Source organism: Pelophylax lessonae, assembly GCF_965119305.1.
Source record: "Pelophylax lessonae genome assembly, chromosome: 10".
Classification (NCBI taxonomy): domain Eukaryota; kingdom Metazoa; phylum Chordata; class Amphibia; order Anura; family Ranidae; genus Pelophylax; species Pelophylax lessonae.
The window spans coordinates 113,068,451-113,089,962 of NC_138777.1; the positions used below are offsets into that span (position 1 = coordinate 113,068,451).

The 21,512-nt window shown below is 45.2% G+C and overlaps 1 protein-coding gene across 1 annotated transcript; it reads right to left on the reverse strand.

Moving 5' to 3' along the window:
* Positions 1-9,834: 9,834 nt before the first annotated feature.
* LOC309565979 (uncharacterized protein) lies at positions 9,835-11,007 on the reverse strand (the record flags this gene model as incomplete). The annotated part of the gene is made up of 1 exon (XM_082271004.1): positions 9,835-11,007. The coding sequence occupies one exon, from the start codon at positions 11,005-11,007 to the stop codon at positions 9,835-9,837; it is 1,173 nt and encodes a 390-aa protein (XP_082127130.1).
* Between the last annotated feature and the right edge of the window lie 10,505 nt (positions 11,008-21,512).

A 21,512-nucleotide genomic window follows, 5' to 3' on the forward strand; every position in this document is an offset into this window, starting at 1 on the left:
TCATGCAGGTGAACTGAGTAGTTTGGAGGAAGAGGCGGTGGTCGCACAGAGCCACCAGCACAGCAGAAGAGGGAGCAGGGTGCAGAAGCGGAGCGGCCGTGCCCTAGACACTACGCCCGCTACTGCCCAACGCAGCAAGGGAACGAGCGCACCAAAGTCAGCTCAAAGGAGTTCTCTAGCGTGGAAGTTCTTTAGAAAATGTGCTGATGACAGGACACGAGTGGTTTGCACCCTGTGCAATCAGAGCTTGAAGCGAGGCATGAACCTTCTCAACCTGAGCACAACCTGCATGATCAGGCATCTAAGTGCAAAGCACGAGCTGCAGTGGAGTACACACCTTCAAAACCAAGAAACGTCTCTGGCTCATCCTGCTTCCTCTTCTGCTGCAGTCTCGGCCGCTCCAGCCACATCTGTAGTGATACCGGCACCTGCCACCCCGCAAACAGACGATCTGTCAGCAACACCACCACCTGGGTCACCAACAACCATCTCCACAATGTCCCGTGGAAGCGTTCAGCTTTCCATCTCCCAAACACTTGAGAGGAAGAGGAAGTACCCCCCTACCCACCCGCGATCCCTGGCCCTGAATGCCAGCATTTCAAAATTATTGGCCTTTGAAATGCTGTCATTCCGTCTGGTGGAGACGCACAGTTTTAAAAACCTTATGTCGGTGGCTGTCCCACAGTACGTCGTGCCCAGCCGCCACTACTTTTCCAGGCAAGCCATCCCTTCCCTGCACAACCAAGTGGGGGAAAAAATCAGGTGTGCACTGCGCAACGCCATCTGTGCCAAGGTCCACCTAACTACGGATACGTGGACCAGTAAGCACGGTCAGGGGCGTTATATCTCCCTAACGGCACACTGGGTAAATGCAGTGGCGGATGGGCCTGAGGCGGATAGCAATTTGGCGCATGTCCTTCCACCACCGAGGATTGCAGGGCGCTTCAGTTTGCCTCCTGTTCCTAACTCCTCCTACTCCGCTTCCTCATCCTCTACCGCCTCCTCATCCGGACAGCGTAACACCTTCACCACCAACTTCAGCACGGCCAGGGGTAAACGACAGCAGGCAGTTTTACAACTTGCCTGTTTGGGGGACAAACCACACACCGCGCAGGAGTTGTGGAGGAGCATGGAACAGCAGACAAATGAGTGGTTGCTGCCAGCGAGCCTCAAGCCCGGCCTGGTGGTGTGCGATAACGGGCGAAATCTCATAGCAGCTCTGGGCCTAGCCGGTTTGACGCACATCCCTTGCCTGGCGCATGTGCTGAATTTGGTGGTGCAGAGGTTCCTTAAAAACTACCCCGATATGTCAGAGCTGCTGCAGAAAGTGCGGGCCGTTTGTGCGCACTTTCGGCGTTCTCACCCTGCTGCTGCTCGCCTGGCAGCGCTGCAGCGTAACTTCGGCCTTCCCGCTCACCGCCTCATATGTGACGTGCCCACAAGGTGGAACTCCACCTTGCACATGCTGGAAAGACTGTGCGAGCAGCAGCAGGCCATAGTGGAGTTTCAGCTGCAGCACGCACGCGTGAGTCGCTCTGCGGAACAGCACCACTTCACCACCAATAACTGGGCCTCCATGCGAGACCTGTGTGCCTTGTTGCGCTGTTTTGAGTACTCCACCAACATGGCCAGTGGCAATGACGCCGTTCTCAGCTTAACTATCCCACTTCTATGCCTCCTTGAAAAAACAATTCGGGCGATGATGGAAGAGGATGTGGCACAGGATGAGGAGGAGGAGGAGGATGAAGAGGTAACATTTCCAAGGCTTTCAGGGCAGTCATTCGCAAGGGGCTCCGAGGGTGGGTTCCTGCACACGCAAACGCCAGGGACGCAATTGTCCAGCAGGGGCACAGTTCTGGAGGATGAGGAGGATGAGGAGGAGGAGGAGCTGGAGGAGGAGATGGAACCATGTTCACAGCAGGGTGGCACCCAGGCCAGCTCATGGCCATCACTGGTGCGTGGCTGGGGGGATACAGAGGACACGGACCATACACCTCCCACAGAGGACAGCCTTTCGTTGCCTCTGGGCAGCCTGGCACACATGAGCGATTACATGCTGCAGTGTCTCCACAACGACCGCCGAGTTGCCCACATTCTAACTTGTGCTGATTACTGGGTGGCCACGCTGCTGGATCCCAGTTACAAGGACAACGTACCGTCCTTAATTCACTCACTGGAGCGCGATCGCAAGATGCGCGAGTACAAGCGCACGCTGGTAGACGCCATGCTGCTGGCATTCCCATCTGACAGCGGGGCCACAGTGGAAGCACAAGGCAGAGGAGGAGGAGGAGGAGGTCGCCAACGCAACCAGGGCACCGCCAGCACCTCAGAAGGCAGGGTTAGCATGGCCGAAATGTGGAAAAGCTTTGTCAGCACGCCACAACAAACAGCAGCACCAGCAGCTCAGATGGAACGTCTTAGCAGGAGGCAGCATTTTACCAACATGGTGGAGCAGTATGTGTGCACACGCCTACATGTAGTGAATGACGGGTCTGCCCCCTTCAACTTCTGGGTCTCCAAATTGGGCACATGGCCTGAGCTTGCCCTTTACGCCTTGGAGGTGCTGGCGTGCCCTGCAGCCAGTGTATTATCTGAACGGGTATTTAGCACGGCTGGGGGCGTTATAACAGACAAGCGCAGCCGCCTGTCCAGAGACAATGTGGACAAGCTCACGTTCATTAAAATGAACCAGGCATGGATCCCACGGGACTTTTCCGTACCTTATGCAGAATAGCAATGGATACCGACCTTACCCACCCATTGTTCCATTTTTGCTCTTTCTCACTCTTTTGGGGTGTACCCTCATTTAAAATTTGTGAAAAGAAGCAGTGTTGGCTACCTCGTCCTCCTCCTCAGGGCCAGATTAATGTAGGGGCTATTGGAGCTGCAGCTCCAGGCCCCTACCTTTTATATAGGCCCCGGGTTGGCCATATTCACTGTTACCGCTCTTCTGTCACTTGTAAACACAGAAGTCTGGCTTCTATGCTCGCTTCCCCAGGCAGCACCCTCAGAACCTCCCCACACAGCGTGAGGGCCGGACAAGGAGGGACAGTTGGCGATGCATGGATGTGTTTATGGGCTTCAGAGACAGCATCCCATGTTGAATTAGGCATGCATGGCTGCACCCTTCCTCCTCTGGGTGCATGGCAAGGCACGGCCCTAAGGCCCTTCAAAATCCTCAGCACCAAGCCCATGATGCTGTTAATCCGGCCCTGGTCCTCCTCCACCGCCGCTTCCACCTACACCGCCCATAGGTGTGCGCAGCCTATTGCATTAAGGTGTGCACCCCAAAGTTGAAATACACATGCATGTGTTTGCCAGCAGGGAGAGTAATGTATCGGGGCCATGTACCTGTAGGCAAGGAGAAATAGAGCAGAGCAGGTCCCAGGGAGATCTTTCCCATCTCCTCACTGGCAATGCTATGTGCCCTAGGTGATTAGGGTGTGCCCAGGCACACCCAGCACACCCTGTGCGCACGCCTATGTCACCGCCACATCCACCACCACCTCAACCTCCCTCCTACTCCATATGGGCCTCGTCCTTCAGAGATGAAGAAGAACATTGTTTTATTTTTCTGTTTTTTTTTGTTGTTTTAAGTTATTTCCCTATCCACATTTGTTTGCAGAGCACTTGCCATGCTCTTAATTACGTTTTGCTGCCATTTGCAGCACTCTAGCCCTTTCCTTTGGTGTTTTAGAGCCATTTTAGTGCCTTAAAGTTCGGGTCCCCATTGACTTCAATGGGGTTCGGTGTCCGGGAAAAGTTCGGTAAAAGTCCGGGACACGGACCCGGACTTTTTTTTAAAGTTCGGCCGAACCCGTCGAACACGGACATCTAGGTGTCCGCTCAACCCTAATCTCTATCTCTGATGCAAATAAGATTATAGACTCCTATTACAGTCAGGTCCATAAATATTGGGACATCGACACAATTCTAATCTTTTTGGCTCTATACACCACCATAATGGATTTGAAATAAAACAAACAAGATGTGCTTTAACTGCAAACTTTCAGCTTTAATTTGAGGGTATTTACATCCAAATCAGGTGAAAGGTGTTGGAATTACAACAGTTTGTAAATGTGCCTCCCACTTTTTAACCACTTAAGCCCCGGAGGATTTGGCTGCTAAAAGACCAGGGGGCATTTTGCGATTCGGCACTGCGTGACTTTAACGGACAATTGCGCGGTCGTGCCATGCTGTACCTAAACGAATTTGACGTCCTTTTTTTCCCACAAACAGAGCTTTCTTTTGGTGGTATTTGATCACCTGTGCGATTTTTTGATCACGCGCTATAAACAAAAAAAGAGCGTCAATTTTGCAAAAATAACAATATTTTTCACATTTTTTTATATGAAATTCCCAAAAAAAAAAAAAGTAAAAATCTAAATTTTTTTTTTTTTCAAACTGTTTTTATTGAATTTTTCAAAACAATACAGAACAAGTAGCATGCAAGCTACCACATTTGTACCTATAGCAGAGGTACGTACATCAATGCAGATGAGGTAACAAAAGTCAAAAGTCAACAGTCATAAGAATAACAACTACAACAGCAATTGAAACATGTGCAGGTTGTTAGCAATGATTGATCTTACTCTAAAATTGTTGTTAACAAGGCAGAGACAGCTCGGAATAGCAGGTATAGGCGGCAGCCACCAGATAATGCATAAGTTATGCTTAGGATTCCGCGCCCTTCTTAACACCTTAACAATGCAGAGCATTTGTCATGAACATCATAGCAGGACTTTGGAGGTCATACCACTTGAACACTCGAAGAGAGCGCCGTTATACCAGAAATATCCTTGCTCCTCACCCCTGAGCACCCCTACTGGGATCCATACTGTGCTCAGGTGCTAAGAGTGTGTAAGGGTAGTTGCTCTCTAGCATTTCAGAGTATGGTAAAGAACATGTCAAGGTAGGCGTTCAAAATAGATCAGAGCTTAATGTCAAATGCTCCATCCAGTCATACCACGGTTTCCAGTGGGCAGCTACAGCGGTCATAGAACGGTTCTTGAGGGAAAGTGAACTTTCAAATGTGTAATGTGTGTTGACAAGGTCAATGACTCCCGTTATATTTGGTGGATCGGCTTGTTTCCAAGCACGGGTCACATTGAGTCTGGCTGCCAATAGGATGTGGGTCACAACGTGTCTACAGAGGGTAGGAACCTGCTCAATCTCAAGGTTAAGCAAAGCCAGACCAGGCTTGATTGTGATTGGACATTTTAAGACATCCGCTATTAACTTGAAAACTTGAGCCCAGTAACGGGTAAGTTTTGGACAACGCCAAAGTATATGGAATAGTGTACCGTCCTGTCCACACATACGCCAACATTTACCGTCGTTCTGAGGGTCAAACTTGCATATTCTGGAAGGCGTGAGGTACCATCGGAGGGAAAATTTTATGTGTAACTCCCATAGCTTGGCACAACTAGTAGCTAAATAAATGGATCGGATGGCCCTGCTCCAATGTTTGTCAGTAAATTCTTGACCAATATCTCGTTCAGAGGCGTAACTAGAACTTTCAGGGCCCCGATGCAAGAAACCATGAAGGGCCCCCTGGCGCCCTGGGGCCCTTTACTCTAGTTGCGGGGGCCCTTTATTATGGTCCCACAGCGGGACCCATTCACAAGTTCTGCAGTGGGCCCCCTTCCTGCCATCTTGGGGCCTACTCACGGTGGTGGAATGCCAGGGCCCTTTCGCAAGTGTGACCTTTGCGATCCTGGAAGTTCACCCACTGGTCATAAGTATTTTTTTTTTTTGGTATTTTAATTGTATTATTTTTATCATTTTATTAAATTTTTTTACAATGTCACTGACTATGACTCTGTCCATTCAGAAAGGAGCTTGTAAATTACATATTTACCGACCCCTTCCTGGTTCTCTATTGTGAAGGGGGCATTCTGAAGGGGGGGGCAGCACAGAAGGGGGGGACCAGGGGAGCACACAGGGGCCCAGAGACAGCAGAACACAAGTATACTGGATAGGAGAAGTGGCGGGGGGCAGCGTACAGAGGAACCAATCTCCTCCATTTTCCTCCTGCGGGTACAGAAGGAAAAAAGGAGGACAGTGATTTCTCTACATGCTGCCCCCGCCGCCCCTCCTACTCAGGTGTACAGGGGAGCCACATGGGCCCCCTTGAGCATGGGGCCCGGTTGCGATTGCAACCCCTGCAACCCCTGTAGTTACGCCCCTGATCTCGTTCCCACTGAATGTGGGGAACGGTCTTGGCGAAGGATGTCTTATGTTGAAGAAGGTTGTAAAAGACCGTTATACCTTTCTGGTTAGGGTGTCCTGAACCGGACAGGAACCTCCAAGCCTGAGTATGGATAGTCGCGGGCCCTGATTGGACGGAATTAAGAAAATGTGACACACGAAGATGCGTGAACAAGGAGGACCCAGGAAGGTCGAATTTCGTTTGTAATGTACTAAAAGGAATCAATTTGGGGCCTTCGTATAAGTTTCCGAGATGGGAAATGCCCTTATTCTGCCAGACGGAGACGTCAATGTGGGGTATAAGCGAGTGTAGTGCTGATAACGGAATATTGAGTGGGGAACCTGTAGAGGCTGAAGCATCTTGTGCCACAAGGATTCTCCATGCCCTAGCTGCAGCAGTCATAAACGGAGGAAGAAAGGAGGGCAACTTGGCGCTTAGGGTGGTCGCCAATAACCAGTCAGACAGGTTTTGTCTGGTGCAATAGGTAGCCTCCATTGCGCTCCACAGTGTGGTGGGGGTTTCCCTAAACCAATCTCGCAGCGGAGACAAAACCGATGCCAGGTAATAGTCAGAGATGTCCACATATCCCACCCCACATGCTAAACGATGTTTAATCAGTTTAGCGTGAGCACATCTAGGTTTTTTGCCTTGCCATATATATTTGGACAATAGGGACTGGAGGGATCTAAGATAAGTCTTTGGGAGGGGGATCGGAAGGGTTCGAAAAAGGTACAATAATTGGGGAAAATACATCATTTTAAATGCTGCCAAGTGTCCCAACCAGGAGAATTCAAAGGAAGCCACATGCTTGAGGTTGTCCTGCAATTTAGTGCGAGCAGAAAGAAAATTGTGATGAAACAGCTTTTTCGTGGATGCAGTCAACTGCACGCCTAGGTAAGATATGCTTTGGTCTGCCCACGTATACGGGAATTGGTGTTGTAAGTTACGCATTTTGGCATTAATACCAATACCCAAAATGTTGGACTTGGACTCATTTACCTTGTATAAGGAGACTTTACCAAACCACTGCAGAATCCTTTGAATTTCCGGGAGGGACGTGGTTGGTTCCGATATCATAAGTATCACATCGTCCGTGAAAAGACTAATTTTATGGTGTTGATCTCCCATATGTATACCAGATACTTTGGGATTAGAGCGGATGTGCGTGGCTAAGGTTTCCATAATCATGTTAAATATTAGGGGGGAAAGTGGACATCCCTGTCTAGTGCCATTTGTGATATTGAACGGAGTGGAGATAGCTTCCGTTGTACGGACTACTGCAGAGGGCGTGGAGTATAAGGCCATAATGGCGTCGTGTATAAATCCGCGAAACCTGAATTTATGAAGGACGGCCTATAGGAACCCCCAGTGGACCCTATCGAACGCCTTCTGCGCATCCAATGAAAGGAGCAGAGAAGGCGTCCCATTGAGGCCCGCGTGGTGGATAGCATTGATCACACACCTAGTAGCATCCGACGCTTGACGCCCTTTAGTGAATCCAGACTGATCCTTATGTATAATCTGGGGAAGAAGGTCCACCAATCTGGCGGCTATAACTTTGGCATAAATTTTTACATCCATATTTAACAGGGATATGGGTCTAAAATTCTGAGGTTGATCAGGTTCCTTCCCAGGCTTAGGTAGGGTCACAATTAATGCACTTAACATTTCCTTCGGAAAGGATGAGGAGGAGGCAGCAGAATTAAATACAGGTCGTAGAAGGGGGGTCAAGGAGTCACTGAATTTCTTATAGTATTCCGCAGAATATCCGTCCGGTCCAGGTGATTTCAGGTTGGGAAGTGAAGCTATAGCAGTCTTGATTTCCAAGTCAGAAAAGGGTCTGTTTAGAGAATCAACATCTTGGGGCGTAAGTGAAGGGAGCTCGATTTGTGTAAGAAAGTCGTCAATGTCCGCAGGGGTCGGTTGGAAGGTCGAGTGATCTGTCTTAAGATTATAAAGGGATTCATAGTAAGAACTAAAGGCATTGACTATAAGTGTAGGTTTGAGCAATTTCTCTTTTGTCTTGGGGTGAGTCATGTAAGGGATTTTGGATTTGATCCATTGACCCTTGATTCGAAGAGCCATGGCTTTGGTGGCTTTGTCGCTAGTAGCGTATGTGTTGGCTTTCCATTTCTTGAGGGAGAAACTGTATTTCTCCAGCAAGAAGGATCTAAGTTCCTGTCTAGTCGCAAAAACTTGAGATTGAAGGACTGGGGAAGGATCTGTCTTGTTTTGTGCATCTAGGGACACTAGTTTGTTGGTAAGATTGTCCAAATGCTGCGTTCTCCTTTTCCGTTCCCTAGCGCCCAATTGCAGAAATAATCCACGCATTACAGCTTTATGAGCATTCCACACTACCACCGGGTCAGTATCAGGCAAAGAATTTTCAGTTATAAAGCAATCTAGTTGAGTCTGAATCTCCTCCACATATCCCGAATTGGTTAAGAGATAATTAGGTAGTTTCCACACAAACGTAGACATCTTAGGAGCACCTAAGGTAATCGAGATGGTTAAGGGGGAATGGTCCGACCAGGTGGCAGTGTGGAGCTCGATAGATGAGACATGGTCCAAAAGATGCTTGTCAGTAATGCACAGGTCAATACGCGAGTAGGTGCCGTGATGAGGAGAAAGGAAAGAATAATCCCTCTCCCCTGCGTGACAGCACCTCCACGCGTCATACAAATCAGAATCCCACAAAAACTTGGACAGGGAAGTATTGTGTTTCTTAGGAGAGGCAGATGTATCCATAGCGCTGTCAGGAGCCAAATTAAAGTCACCGCATAGCAGTAAATTTCCCCATTGAAGGGATTTTGCTTTGTCCGCAATTGATCGAATAAAGGCCATCTGATGAACATTAGGCGCATAGAGATTGACCAAAGTGAAATTGCGATTGTCAATAATGCACCGGAGGATGATGAAACGACCTTTTGGGTCTATAGTAGAATCATGGAATTGGTATGACAAGGACTGGTTGATGGCTATAAGAACCCCTATACGCTTTTTCTTGCCTGATGCCAGATATATGTGGGGAAATTGAGTGTGAGAACATCTGGGGGTTGCAGATTGAGAAAAATGCGTTTCCTGCACACATACTATGTCACTCTGAAAGGAGAGAGCTGATTTCCACAACGAGGACCTTTTTGCAGGGTGGTTGAGGCCTCTGGCGTTCAGAGAGAGAACAGACGACGGGTAGACCTTAAGTCCCGACGACGGGTAGCTTGTAGAAGACCTTGCTCCACTGGTGCAGACTCCTGATGCGGGAGGGTGTTTAGAAGGGCAGACGAGTCTGGTTGCTGTCGCTAGTTCCGAAAGTCACTGCCAATGATGTATGAAGACACTAAATGATAAGCACACAGAAATAGAAGCAAACAACAAAAGAGGACAGTAAGTGTGTGTCACTTCTCGGGCGATCAAACAAACTGAGATTACTTGAACTATATCTGGCGGGTGGTTTGAATCACCAATTTGCAATGTAAAGCAGTAGGAGTATCCTGTGAAGAGACCTACTGAGAGAGAGGTAGGGGACTTCCACCGGGGTGGACAAACCGAATATTAGAACAAAGTAGAGAAAGAACCGTAGCCCGGCCGGGCTAGTAGACGAAGAGGCAAGGAAGCACAGCAGGTCATGGTCGATGATTCTGGCGTCCTTGGCCTTGGTGGGCCCTTGAGCGAGACGAGGAAGAATGTTGAGAGCCATCATGAAAGTTCCTCGGAGGGTCCGGGATGATACCCCACGAGTGAAGGAGGCGCATCCCGCCCTCTATGGTGGAAATGGTATGCGGGATCCCATTGTGAGTGACAAGTAATGTCGCCGGGTGGCGCCACTTGTACAGAATTTTGTGGTTGAAGAGAGCTTTTGTGAGGGTCTTCAGTTGCCTCCTTTGTTGAAGTGTATGCTGAGACAAGTCAGCATAGAGCTGCACTTCTGCATAGGGATCAGGTAGGGTTCCCAGCTGCCTGGAGACTCTGAGGATTTTTTCCTTGGCGGGATAAAAGTGCATGCGTAAAAGCACATCTCTGGGTACGGAATCTTCCAGGTGGCGGGGTTTAGGGATTCTATGTATCCTGTCGATAGTTAATTCAATAGGTGTCAAATCCGGAACCAAAGCAGTGAAAAGGGTGGATGCATGTTGTAAAAGATCGTTCGGTTGGACCGATTCAGGAATGCCGCGCAGCTTGATGTTATTGCGGCGCGAACGATCTTCCAAATCTGCTATTTTGGATTTAATCCATTCTGTATCCTCCCTTTGCTCCTGATAAGAATCAACAAGGTCATTCACTGTTTCAGCACACTCCTGCATACCATGCTCAATATGTGACACTCTGCTGCCCATATGCCTCATTTCACATGCGAATCTGTCCATTATAGTGGTGAGATTAGCCATGAGAGAAGATTGGAAAGTCATTAACATATTCTTCATTGTAGTGTCCAGGACAGGCTGGCCAGTAGTGGGAAATGCAGCAATGGAAGATTGAAGTGCAGTCATAGAATGCATAGAGGCAAATGAGGTACTCACAGCAGCTCCGGGAGGGTTAGCAGGGTCCATGCGCATCCTTGACTTCGCAGGGCTACCCAATACCGGGGTTGCAGGAGAGGAATCCGGCATAGGAGGCAACAATGGAGAGTCCTCAGGCGATGGGACCGCATCAGGGAGATCCGTGTAGGCCGCAGGGCTCCCGCCGTCAGACCGCGCTGCGGCGCTATCTTGGATCCTCTCAGGGAGAGGCGGCTGGGGAAAGAAGAAGGCCGTGAGCTTTTTCGGGCCCCGCTCATCCTTTCTTTTACGGCTAGTCATCTTCCTGGGGTGTTCGGCAAGCTAGTCCTGTATGTACCGAGTATCAGGAACCGCTGTGCTTCGGGTATGCTGGGGAATATGTCGGCCGGGTACAGAGAGCTCTCAGCTCAAGCGTCCATCCAGCACGCGAGCAAGCCACGCCCCCCAAAATCAAATTTTTTTTAAATTTTCGGCCAATTTGTTTTATGCTACATATGTTTGGTAAAAAAAATCGCAAAAAGCGTATTTTGATTGGTTTGCGCAAAAGTTATCGCGTTTACTAACAAAGGGAAAGATTTTTGTCATTTTTGTTGTTTTTTTTTTTTTTAACGCGTAATGGCGGCGATCTGCAATTTTTTTGCGGTACTGCGACATTGCGGCGGACAGATCGGACCCCTGACTGAAATTTTTGACACTTTTGGGGTTACCAGTGACATTTCTACAGTAATCAGTGCTATATATATGCACTGTTACTGTAAAATTACACTGGCAGTGAAGGGGTTAACTTTATTTGAGAGGGAGGGGTTATGTGTGTCCCTAGGGGCGTGATTCTAACTGTGATTGGCTGTGGCTTGAGGTGTAGGGACACTGATCAACGGTCCTACATAGTAGAACCGTATGATCAGTGTCTCTACACAGGGAGAACTGACAGGCAGCTTGTTTACACAAGCTGCCTGCTTTTCTCCCTCTCCCCTGACGATCGCAGAGTGACCGGTGGACATCGGGTCTGCCGGTCACACGCAGGGGGGTGCGTGACCGCGCGGGAGCGCGCCGGCGGCGGCGCGCGCTCGCTCCCCAGACTCTCCCAGGCTAGTGACGTATATATACGTCACTTTGCCTGTGAGGGGCTGACCGCCGTAGTATATTTACTTGCGGCGGTTGGCAAGTGGTTAAGGGACCAAAAGTAATGGGACAATTGGCTGCTCAGCTGTTCCATGGCCAGGTGTGTGCTATTCACTCATTATCCCATTTAAAAGGAGCAGATAAAAGATCCAGAGTTCATTTTAAGTGTGCTATTTGCATTTGGAATCTGTTGCTGTCAACTCTCAATATGAGATCCAAAGAGCTGTCACTATCAGTGGAGCAAGCCATCATTAGGCTGAAAAAACAAAACAAACCCATCAGAGAGATAGCAAAAACATTAGGTGTGGCCAAATCAACTGTTTGGAACATCCTTAAAAAAGAACGCACCGGTGAGCTCAGCAACACCAAAAGACCCAGAAGACCACGGAAAACAACTGTGGTGGATGACTGAAGAATTCTTTCCCTGGTGAAGAAAACACCCTTCACAACAGTTGACCAGATCAAGAACACTCTCCAGGAGGTAGGTGTATATGTGTCAAAGACAACAATCAAGAGAAGACTTCACCAGAGTGAATACAGAGGGTTCACCACAAGATGTAAACCATTGGTGAGCCTCAAAAACAGGAAGGCCAGATTAGAGTTTGCCAAACAACATCTAAAAACACCTTCACAGTTCTGGAACAACATCCTTTGGACAGACGAGACCAAGATCAACTTGTACCAGAGTGATGGGAAGAAAAGAGTATGGAAAAGGAAAGGAAGCATGGTGGAGGTAGTGTCATGGCGTGGGCATGTATGGCTGCCAATGGAACTGGTTCTCTTGTATTTATTGGTGATGTGACTGCTGACAAAAGCACAAGGATGAATTCTGAAGTCTTTCGGGCAATATTATATGCTCATATTCTGATAAATGCTTCAGAACTTATTGGACGGCGCTTCACAGTGCAGATGGACAGTATACTGCAAAAGCAACCAAATAGTTTTTTAAGGTAAAGAATTGGAATGTTATGCAATGGCCAAGTCAATCACCTGATCTGAATCCAACTGAGCATGCATTTCACTTGCTGAAGACAAAACTGAAGGGAAAATGCCACAAGAACAAGCAGGAACTGAAGACAGTTGCAGTAGAGGTCTGGCAGAGCATCACCAGGAATGAAACCCAGCATCTAGTGATGTCTATGCGTTCCAAACTTCAGGCTGTAATTGTCTGCAAAGGATTTGCAACCAAGTATTAAAAAGTGAAAGTTTGATTTATGATTGTTTATCTGTCCCATTACTTTAGGTCCCTTAAAAAGTGTGAGGCACATATACAAACTGTTGTAATTCCTACACCGTTCACCTGATTTGGATGTAAATACCCTCAAATTAAAACGGAAAGTCTGCAGTTAAAGCACATCTTGTTTGTTTCATTTCAAATCCATTGTGGTGGTGTATAGAGCCAAAAAGATTAGAATTGTGTCGATGTCCCAATATTTATGGACCTGACTGTAGATCAAGTTTTATGAAAACTTGCACCCCACATAGTCGATCAAACAACTCAGTAATAAGTGGCAGCAGATAGTGGTTTTTAACCATAATGGCATTTAATCCCTGGTAGTCAATACAAAGAGGAAGGGAACCGTCTTTTTTCTTGACAAAGAAGAACCACACTCTGGTGGGAGAGGAGGATTTTTGCATAAATCCCTTTTGGAGATTCTCTGCAACATACTAGGACATTACTTTGGTCTCAGGGTGACTGAGGGGATATACCCAGCTTCTATGGATTCTGGAACCTGGGTCTAGGTCTATGATACACTCGTAGAGTCTGTGGGGAAAAAGTTGGTCCACCTTGCATTTGTAAAACACATCCAGGAATTCTGAATAGTACATTGGCACAGGGCAAGAAACCTCAGTGGATGCCACTAGAAAGGTAAAGCAGTCCCATAGACATCTTGATGGGAGTGCTGCAGGAATGAATATGACCCAAGGCCAAAATTATTCCATCAATAGCCAAAATGGGAAGAATCTGAGGAAGGGGATCAGAAGTCCAAGCAAATTCCTTTACCAGAGATGCAGAAATGAGCCAACAACACAGTTGAAGTGGGGAAGTGCAACTGAAAAGTAATATTTGGCCATAGATTTGAGTGGCAAAAATTACAGTCTAGCATACCCCCTCTAGGTTTACTAGCCTTGGAAGTTTCCCGGCTGCTGTGGGTACTGTTGCAAGAAATTTGTCAGCAGTAGATGCACAGTCCCTACGTTCAACTATGGTTCCTTTGCTCCATGGATGGGTGTGCATGCCCTAGTTGCATAGGAAATGCACATTATGAGCATGATCAGTAAAGGTGGCAATGCCTTAGCCAGAGGATCAGCTGCTATAGCGTTGACACAGAAAGAAGAAAGAAGGTATCTAAACAGTAGGCCAACAAGGTATTTAATACTTTGAACAACATCAATATTCTAGAGCTTTGGGTAATAGATTTATCTCCCGCTTTTAACCTATACTTCTCCACTTGGTCTACCAACACCAAGATATTGATATCATTGGTACAATAGCTTTTTACTCATTGTAATTATTAAGCCAGTTCATACAAGAAGCATGACTTTTTATGATACAGTAGATTAATCTGGCTATTCAGTTATTTCAGGAAAACATACTAGGGGACCTCTAACCTGGAGCAGTTGTGAATGGAAACCAATAAGTTTCTATCTTCAGTTTGTTCAGTTAAAGTGGAAATAAAGGCGCAAATACTCACCTACAGTATTGTGCAAAAGTTTTATGCAGGTGTGAAAAAATATATATGTGTAAAAAGGGTGCTCCCGCTATGAAAACCTAATATGTGTAAACAGTATTATAAACTCATATAAATCAATAGAAGTCAAAATCAATAAAAAACCATCATATAGGTGAGAATTATTGCAGTTCCATCATGTTTAAAGTACTGAGGTGCCAAATGCTGTAAACAAAGGAAACTTAATGCAGCAGATGAAAGACACATTGTGCTTACTATTCTTTAATACTGGAAGAATGCTAGCAGTGCCATCAGCACAGAACTGGCAAAAACCAGTGGGAACTGGGCACACTCATCTACTGTCCAGAGATTCTGCCCAAAAGTGGTCTTAATGGAAGAACTGCCAACAAAAAGCCATGCCTCCAACATGGAAACAACGCTAAGTAGCAGGTGGCAGTTTGTTCGCCAAAGGGCTGAAGAGTAGTAAAATTATGAGTGTCTGCAGGCAACAATTAAGCATGGTGGAGGTTTCTTGCAAGTTAGGGGCTGCATTTCTGCAATTGGAGTTTGAGATTTGATCAAAATCAATGGTGTCCTCAATAGTGAGAAATACAGGAGAAATACTTATCCATCATGCCAAACTATCCGGGAGGCGTGTGATTGTCCCTAAGTTTATTCTGCAGCAGGACAATGACCCCAAACATACAACCGTATATCATTAGACAATATCTTCAGCATAAAGAAGAACAAGGAGTCCTAGAAGTAATGATTTGGCCTCCACAGATGCCTGATCTCAACATCATTGAGTCTGTCTGGAACTACATGAAGACACAGAAGGATTTGAGGCAGCCTATATTCACAAAAGATCTGTAGTTAATTCTCCAAGATGTTTGGAACAATCTACCTGCCAGGTTCCTTCAAAAACTGTGTGAAAGTGTACCTAGAAGAATTGATGCTGTTTTGAAGGAAAAGGGTGGTCACACCAAATAATCATTTAATTTGGATCTCTTCTTTTTATTTATTTTCCATTTGTTACTTTTTTAAAAATAAACTATTAAGCCCCCGTTCACATTAGGTCGCTCCGACTTAGGGGGCGACCTGTGAAGTCGCGTGCAGCGCGACTTCGGCGCGACTTGCACAGACTTCACATAATGGAAGTCAATGCAAGTCGCCTCCAGGTCGCCCCAAAGTAGTACAGGACCCTTTTTCTAAGTCGGAGCGACTTGTGTCGCTCCTATTAGAACGGCTCCTGTACTACACAGTGGGAGCGGGAGGACCGCGACTTGTCAGGCTGACAAGTCGCCTGACAAGTCGGATTAATGTGAATGGAGTCTAACACTTCTATTTTTGAAAGCATTCTTAAAATAAATATTTTTTTCACACCTGCCCAGAACTTTTGCACTGTAGTGTATGTTCCAATGATCCGACGCCTGGGAGACCCTTCGCAGGTGTGGACATCATCTCTCTGGTCTTTTACCATCTTGATTAGTTGGTGGGGATGACATAACTCCTGCTCATACGACGTCACACAGGCATTGCGCTGGAATGTAAACTGAGCTGCGCAGGTGCCGTTCAATGTATATTTTACAGTTCTAAAAGGGCTGGAGAGTAGTAAAATTATGAGTGTTCTAAAAGTGTTCTACAGTTTTAAAAGGGGTTGTGAACAGGCCAGTATGTGTATTTTTTTGCAGAAGAGACATTGCCTGTTCGCAATCTTGTTTTGCCTTCAGTTCCATTTTAAGCTTTAAACATGAAAAATAGAGGCCAATTAAATGCCATGCATAACTGCTCCAGATTTTCTCTGTTCCAGTTTTGATAAGTTACCTTCTTTTCTATTTGAAAAAGCACAGCAGGGATTCACAGGGTTGTACTTTGTCTGCTCATTGCTCATCTATGCTGACGTATTTATTTATGTTCATTTTGAAAACATAAATGCTAAAGTGCCATGTAAAAAAAAAAAAAAAAAACCAAAAAAACAAAAACAAAAAAAACATTTACTACATTTTCCCAAGGGATCATGGTAGCTTTTTGGTAGTATTAAGGGTTTCACACTATAGGTCAGTTCATGCAGATTGGCAGTAGTGGATTTTTTCAATGAAATAACAGTACAGTATGTAGCATAGTTCTTAATGTGTCAAAAAGAAATACCTGTCAGAGAGAGACACAATATTTCTGTTGCTGAAGGTCACTTTATAAAATGATTTGCTTTGACGCCACAGAGATGTGAAAAGCAATCTAATAACAAAGATTTATGTGTTCTCAATCAACTGAAGATTTCAAACAGACAATAAAGAAAACACTGCACACCAGTTAAATAAAGTGCTTGGAATACAGCACACACACTATATATATATATATATATATATATATATATATATATATATATATATATATATATAGTATATTATTACTTTTTTCTTTATGTTTTCCTTTTTCTTTTTTGCAGTTAACAGCTGTGCATACAAACAAACATTGGGAGGGGTGAAATGTGGGAGCTTTCCTGGTATAGGAGACACAATAGTGATTGGCCAGAAAAATCCACCTCAGCTAATTAACCTGTTATTTACCCCTTGTTCTATTAATTTATATTCAGATAAAGAAAAACAATGTGATTTCCTGGCTGTATGTTTAAGTTTTCTTCTGCTTGCATACAAATAAACAAGTGAGGAAACCTGTCTTCAAACCAAAACCTTTTTTTTTTTACAGTTGTATGCTGTAGTCACTCATAGTGGTAGCCTGGCCTTTGTAAATTAAGTGTGTAGGAATCCTAACAATACATTTATTTTATTTGCTCCCTTGTGGTCTGGTAAATATACAATTGAATTCATTTTGTTATATCTGTTCAAAAAGTGCAAAAAGATACCTGTTGATTCTTTCAGAAATCTTGGTGTACGTTTAGTAAACTGAGATAAGCTGAGATCTGGATGATCACGGCTTGTCTCAGAGCATTGCAGGTTTAAAATACTGAGAAGAGTAGTGGAGAACATAGTCTTCTCTTCTCATCTCAGTACACAAACAGCTTGCATTCACTGCAATAGAAACGGCCAGTTTAGAAACACATGATGTCACCTGATCACTGTGCTTCTCTTTGAAGATCTCCTCTTCCTACTTCTCCAGCTCAGAGGTGGAGATAGCAGGAAGAAATAGGAGATCTCTGCTGTGAATGTCCCCGTGCCCAAAAGTGAAACTAAAAACTCTCCCTACTGCAGTGAAATATACATCAACAGCAGGTTAGAAACACATTAACTATACAATCACATATATATCTGTGTGTGTGTGTGTGTGTATATATATATATATATATATATATATATATATATATATATATATATATATATATATATACTGTATGTACTGGTTTGTATGTATGTATATATATATATATATATTTTTTTTTTATTTCAGGTACTTATATAGCACAGTCAATTTACGCAGCGCTTTACATATACATTGCACATTCACATCAGTCCCTGCCCTCAAGGAGCTTACAATCTAAGGTCCCTAATGCCTCGTACACATGTACCGATCGGCCGTCTTTTGTCCAGGGCTGTCGTGTCCGCTGAAAACTGCAAAAGACTGCACATGAATTTTGTCAGCCAACAACAGCCGACTGCAGAAGTGATGTCATGTGATGAATAACTTTCCCTGTGTTTTTTCTTTTCTGAGCATGCCCAGTCTTGCTAATCTGCTGTTTGTCGGCCGAATTCTGTACTGACTGGCGAACAATCGGCCGTTCTGGTGTTGGCCAACAAAAATTTTAATGCCTGCAGGACAGATTCTGTTCGGCCGAAAATGCGCTGTCGGCTGTCGAAAGCATCATACTAACAAGCATACAATCGGCCGATCGGTCATAGGCCGAATATTTACGGCCGACGATCGGTACGTGTGTACGAGGCATCACTCACATACATACACAGCAGGGCCAATTTTTTATACAGGATCCAATTAACCTACCAGCATGTCTTTGGAGTGTGGGAGGAAACCAATCTATCACGATTCAACCACGCCCACGGCGACTAGCTAAACGAGACGTGATGAATCGTGACTGGGCAGTATAAGGGGATAACGGAAATAAAGAAAATTCCTACTAAAGGCTCGTACACACGTACCGATTGTCGCAGAAAAGATTCGGCAGACGACCGATCGACCAAATGTAGGCTTGTTAGTATGATGCTTCCGACAGCCGACAGCGCACTTTCGGCCGAACAGAATCTGTCGTGCAAGCATTAAAATGTTTGTATGCCGACACCAGAACGGCTGATTGTTCGCCAGTCAGTACAGAATTCGGCCGACAGACAGCAGATTTGCAAGACTGGGCATGCTCATAAAAGAAAAAACACAGGGAAAGTTAACCATCACATGACATCACTTCTGCAGTCGGCGGACAAAATTCGTGTGCAGTCTTTTGCACTTTTCAGCGGACATGACAGCCCGGGGACAAAAGACGGCCGATCGTTCGGCCGACGATCGGTACGTGTGTACGGGGCTTAAGTAATTAGATTGGCTGCAATACTTTCACAGCCTGCACTGCCTTCGGTCACCACTAGAGGGAGACTCCAGTCCAATCCAGCTGGCTGACCACACACAGGCAGATACAAATCTTACATACAATCTGATGCACTCTAAGGGTTGGGGAGCAGTCTAGCAATTACCACACACTACTAGGATTCCTCCAGCTATCCTACAAGCCAGAACCCCTGTGTTGATCACTCTTCCCACTGTCCCCACACCCACACACCACAAACGATAGCCTGTGGTCTGGTGTACAATCTGCATGCAATCTGCCAACACACAGTGCAATTGCATACAGATTGGCATGTATGTATGTATGTACTGTATGTATGTGTATATATATATATATATATATATATATATATATGTGTGTGTGTGTGTGTGTATGTGTATATATATATATTTATATACTGTATGTATATATACCGTGCATGTGTGTGTATATATATGTTTTCATGTGTCAGAACATGTCATTACGAGTTCTTTTAAACTTTAGTTTCACTTTTTAAACTTAGCAGTGCCTGTAATCTCACAAAATCTCGTGAGATTACAAGCAGTCCACCCAGTTATACAGAGATCACGGCAGTTCTCAGAGAAAAAACTTCTCCTCTGATCACCCTGTGAGAAGTGAAGTTCTCCGCCTTCTAAACTGGGTGCCAGAGGAGATATTTTTTCTCTGAGAACTGCCGAGAATTGAACTGAGAGAAAACTTCTCAGTTTACTAAACGTACACCCTTGTTAGCTGATAATGACCCATGTACTCTGACTGTGCTGACTATTATGTTTTATTGTTTTATGTATTATTAGACACAGAATAGTGAGATAAAAAAATAGAACATACACTGATCAGGCATAAATTTAAGACCACTGACAGGTTAAGTCAAGAACATTAATTATCGCATTTCATTGGCATCTGAAAGTCAGTGGGACACAGTGCATCCAAAAAGTATTCACAGCGCTTTACTTTTTCAACATTTTGTTATGCTACAGCCTTATTCCAAAATTAATGAAATTCATTATTTTCCTCAAAATTCTACAAACAATACCCCATAATGATGACATTAAATTTTTTAGTTTTTTTAAATCTTTGCAAATGTATTAAAAATAAAAAATGAAAAAATCGCATGTACGTACTGTAAGTTTTCACAGCCTTTGCCATTACACTTAAAACTGAGTTTAGGTGCATCCTGTTTCCAATGATCATCCTTGAGATATTTCTATAACTTGATTGGAGTCTTTCTGTGGTAAATTCAGTTAATTGGACATGATTTGGACATGATTTTGAAAGGCACACATCTGTCTATATAAGACCCCACAGTTATCAGTGCATATCAGTGCACAAAGTAAGCCATGAAGTCCAAGGAAGTGCCTGTAGACCTCTGAGACAGGATTGTATTGAGGCACGAATCTGGGGAAGGGTACAGAAAAATGTCTGCAGCATTGTTGGTCCCAATGAGCACAGTGGCCTCCATTATCCGTAAATGGACAAAGGTTGGAACCACTCTTCCTGGCCAAACTGAGTGATCAGGGCAGAAGGGCCTTAGTCAGGGAGGTGACCAAGAACCCAATGGTCACTCTGACAGAGCTCCAGCATTTCTCTGTGGTGAGAGGAGAACCTGCCAGAAGAACAACCATCTCTGCAGCACTCCACCAATCAGGTCTGTATGGTAGAGTGGCAAGACAAAAGCCACTCCTCAGTAAAAGGCATATGACAGTCCACCTGGACTTTGCCAAAAGGCACCTATAGAACTCTCAGACCATGAAAAACAAAATTTTCTGGTCTGATGAAACAAAGATTTAATTATTTGGCCTGAATGGAAAGCGTCATGTCTGGAGGAAACCAGGCACCGCTTATCACCTGGCCAATACCATCCATACAGTGAAGCAGGGTGGTAGCAGCATCATGCTGTGGGAATGTTTTTTGGTGGCAGGAACTGGGAGACTACTCGGCATCGAGGGAAAGATGAATGCAGCATTGTACAGAGACTTCGTTGATAAAAAACCTGCTCCAGAGCACTCTGGACTTCAGATTGGGGCGAAGGTTCATCTTCCAACAAGACCACGACCCAAAGCACACAGCCAAGATAACAAAGGAGTGGCTATGAGACAATTCTGTGAATGTCCTAGTGGCCCAGCCAGAGCTAAGACTTGGACTGGGTTGAACATCACTGATGCTCCTCATCCAACCTGATGGAGCTTGAGAGGTCCTGCAAAGAAGAATGGGAGAAACTGACCAAATATAGGCATTCCAACCTTGTAGCATCCTACTCAAAAAGACTTGAGATTGTAATTGGTGCCAAAGGTGCTTCAACAAAGTATTGAGCAAAGGCTGTGAATACTTACGTACATGGGATTTTTTCGTTTTTTATTTTTAATATATTTGCAAAGATTTCAATCAAACTTCTTTCACATTGTCATTATGGGGTATTGTTTGTAGAATTTTGAAGAAAATAATGAATTTATTCTAAATTAGAATAAGGCTGTAACATAACAAAATGT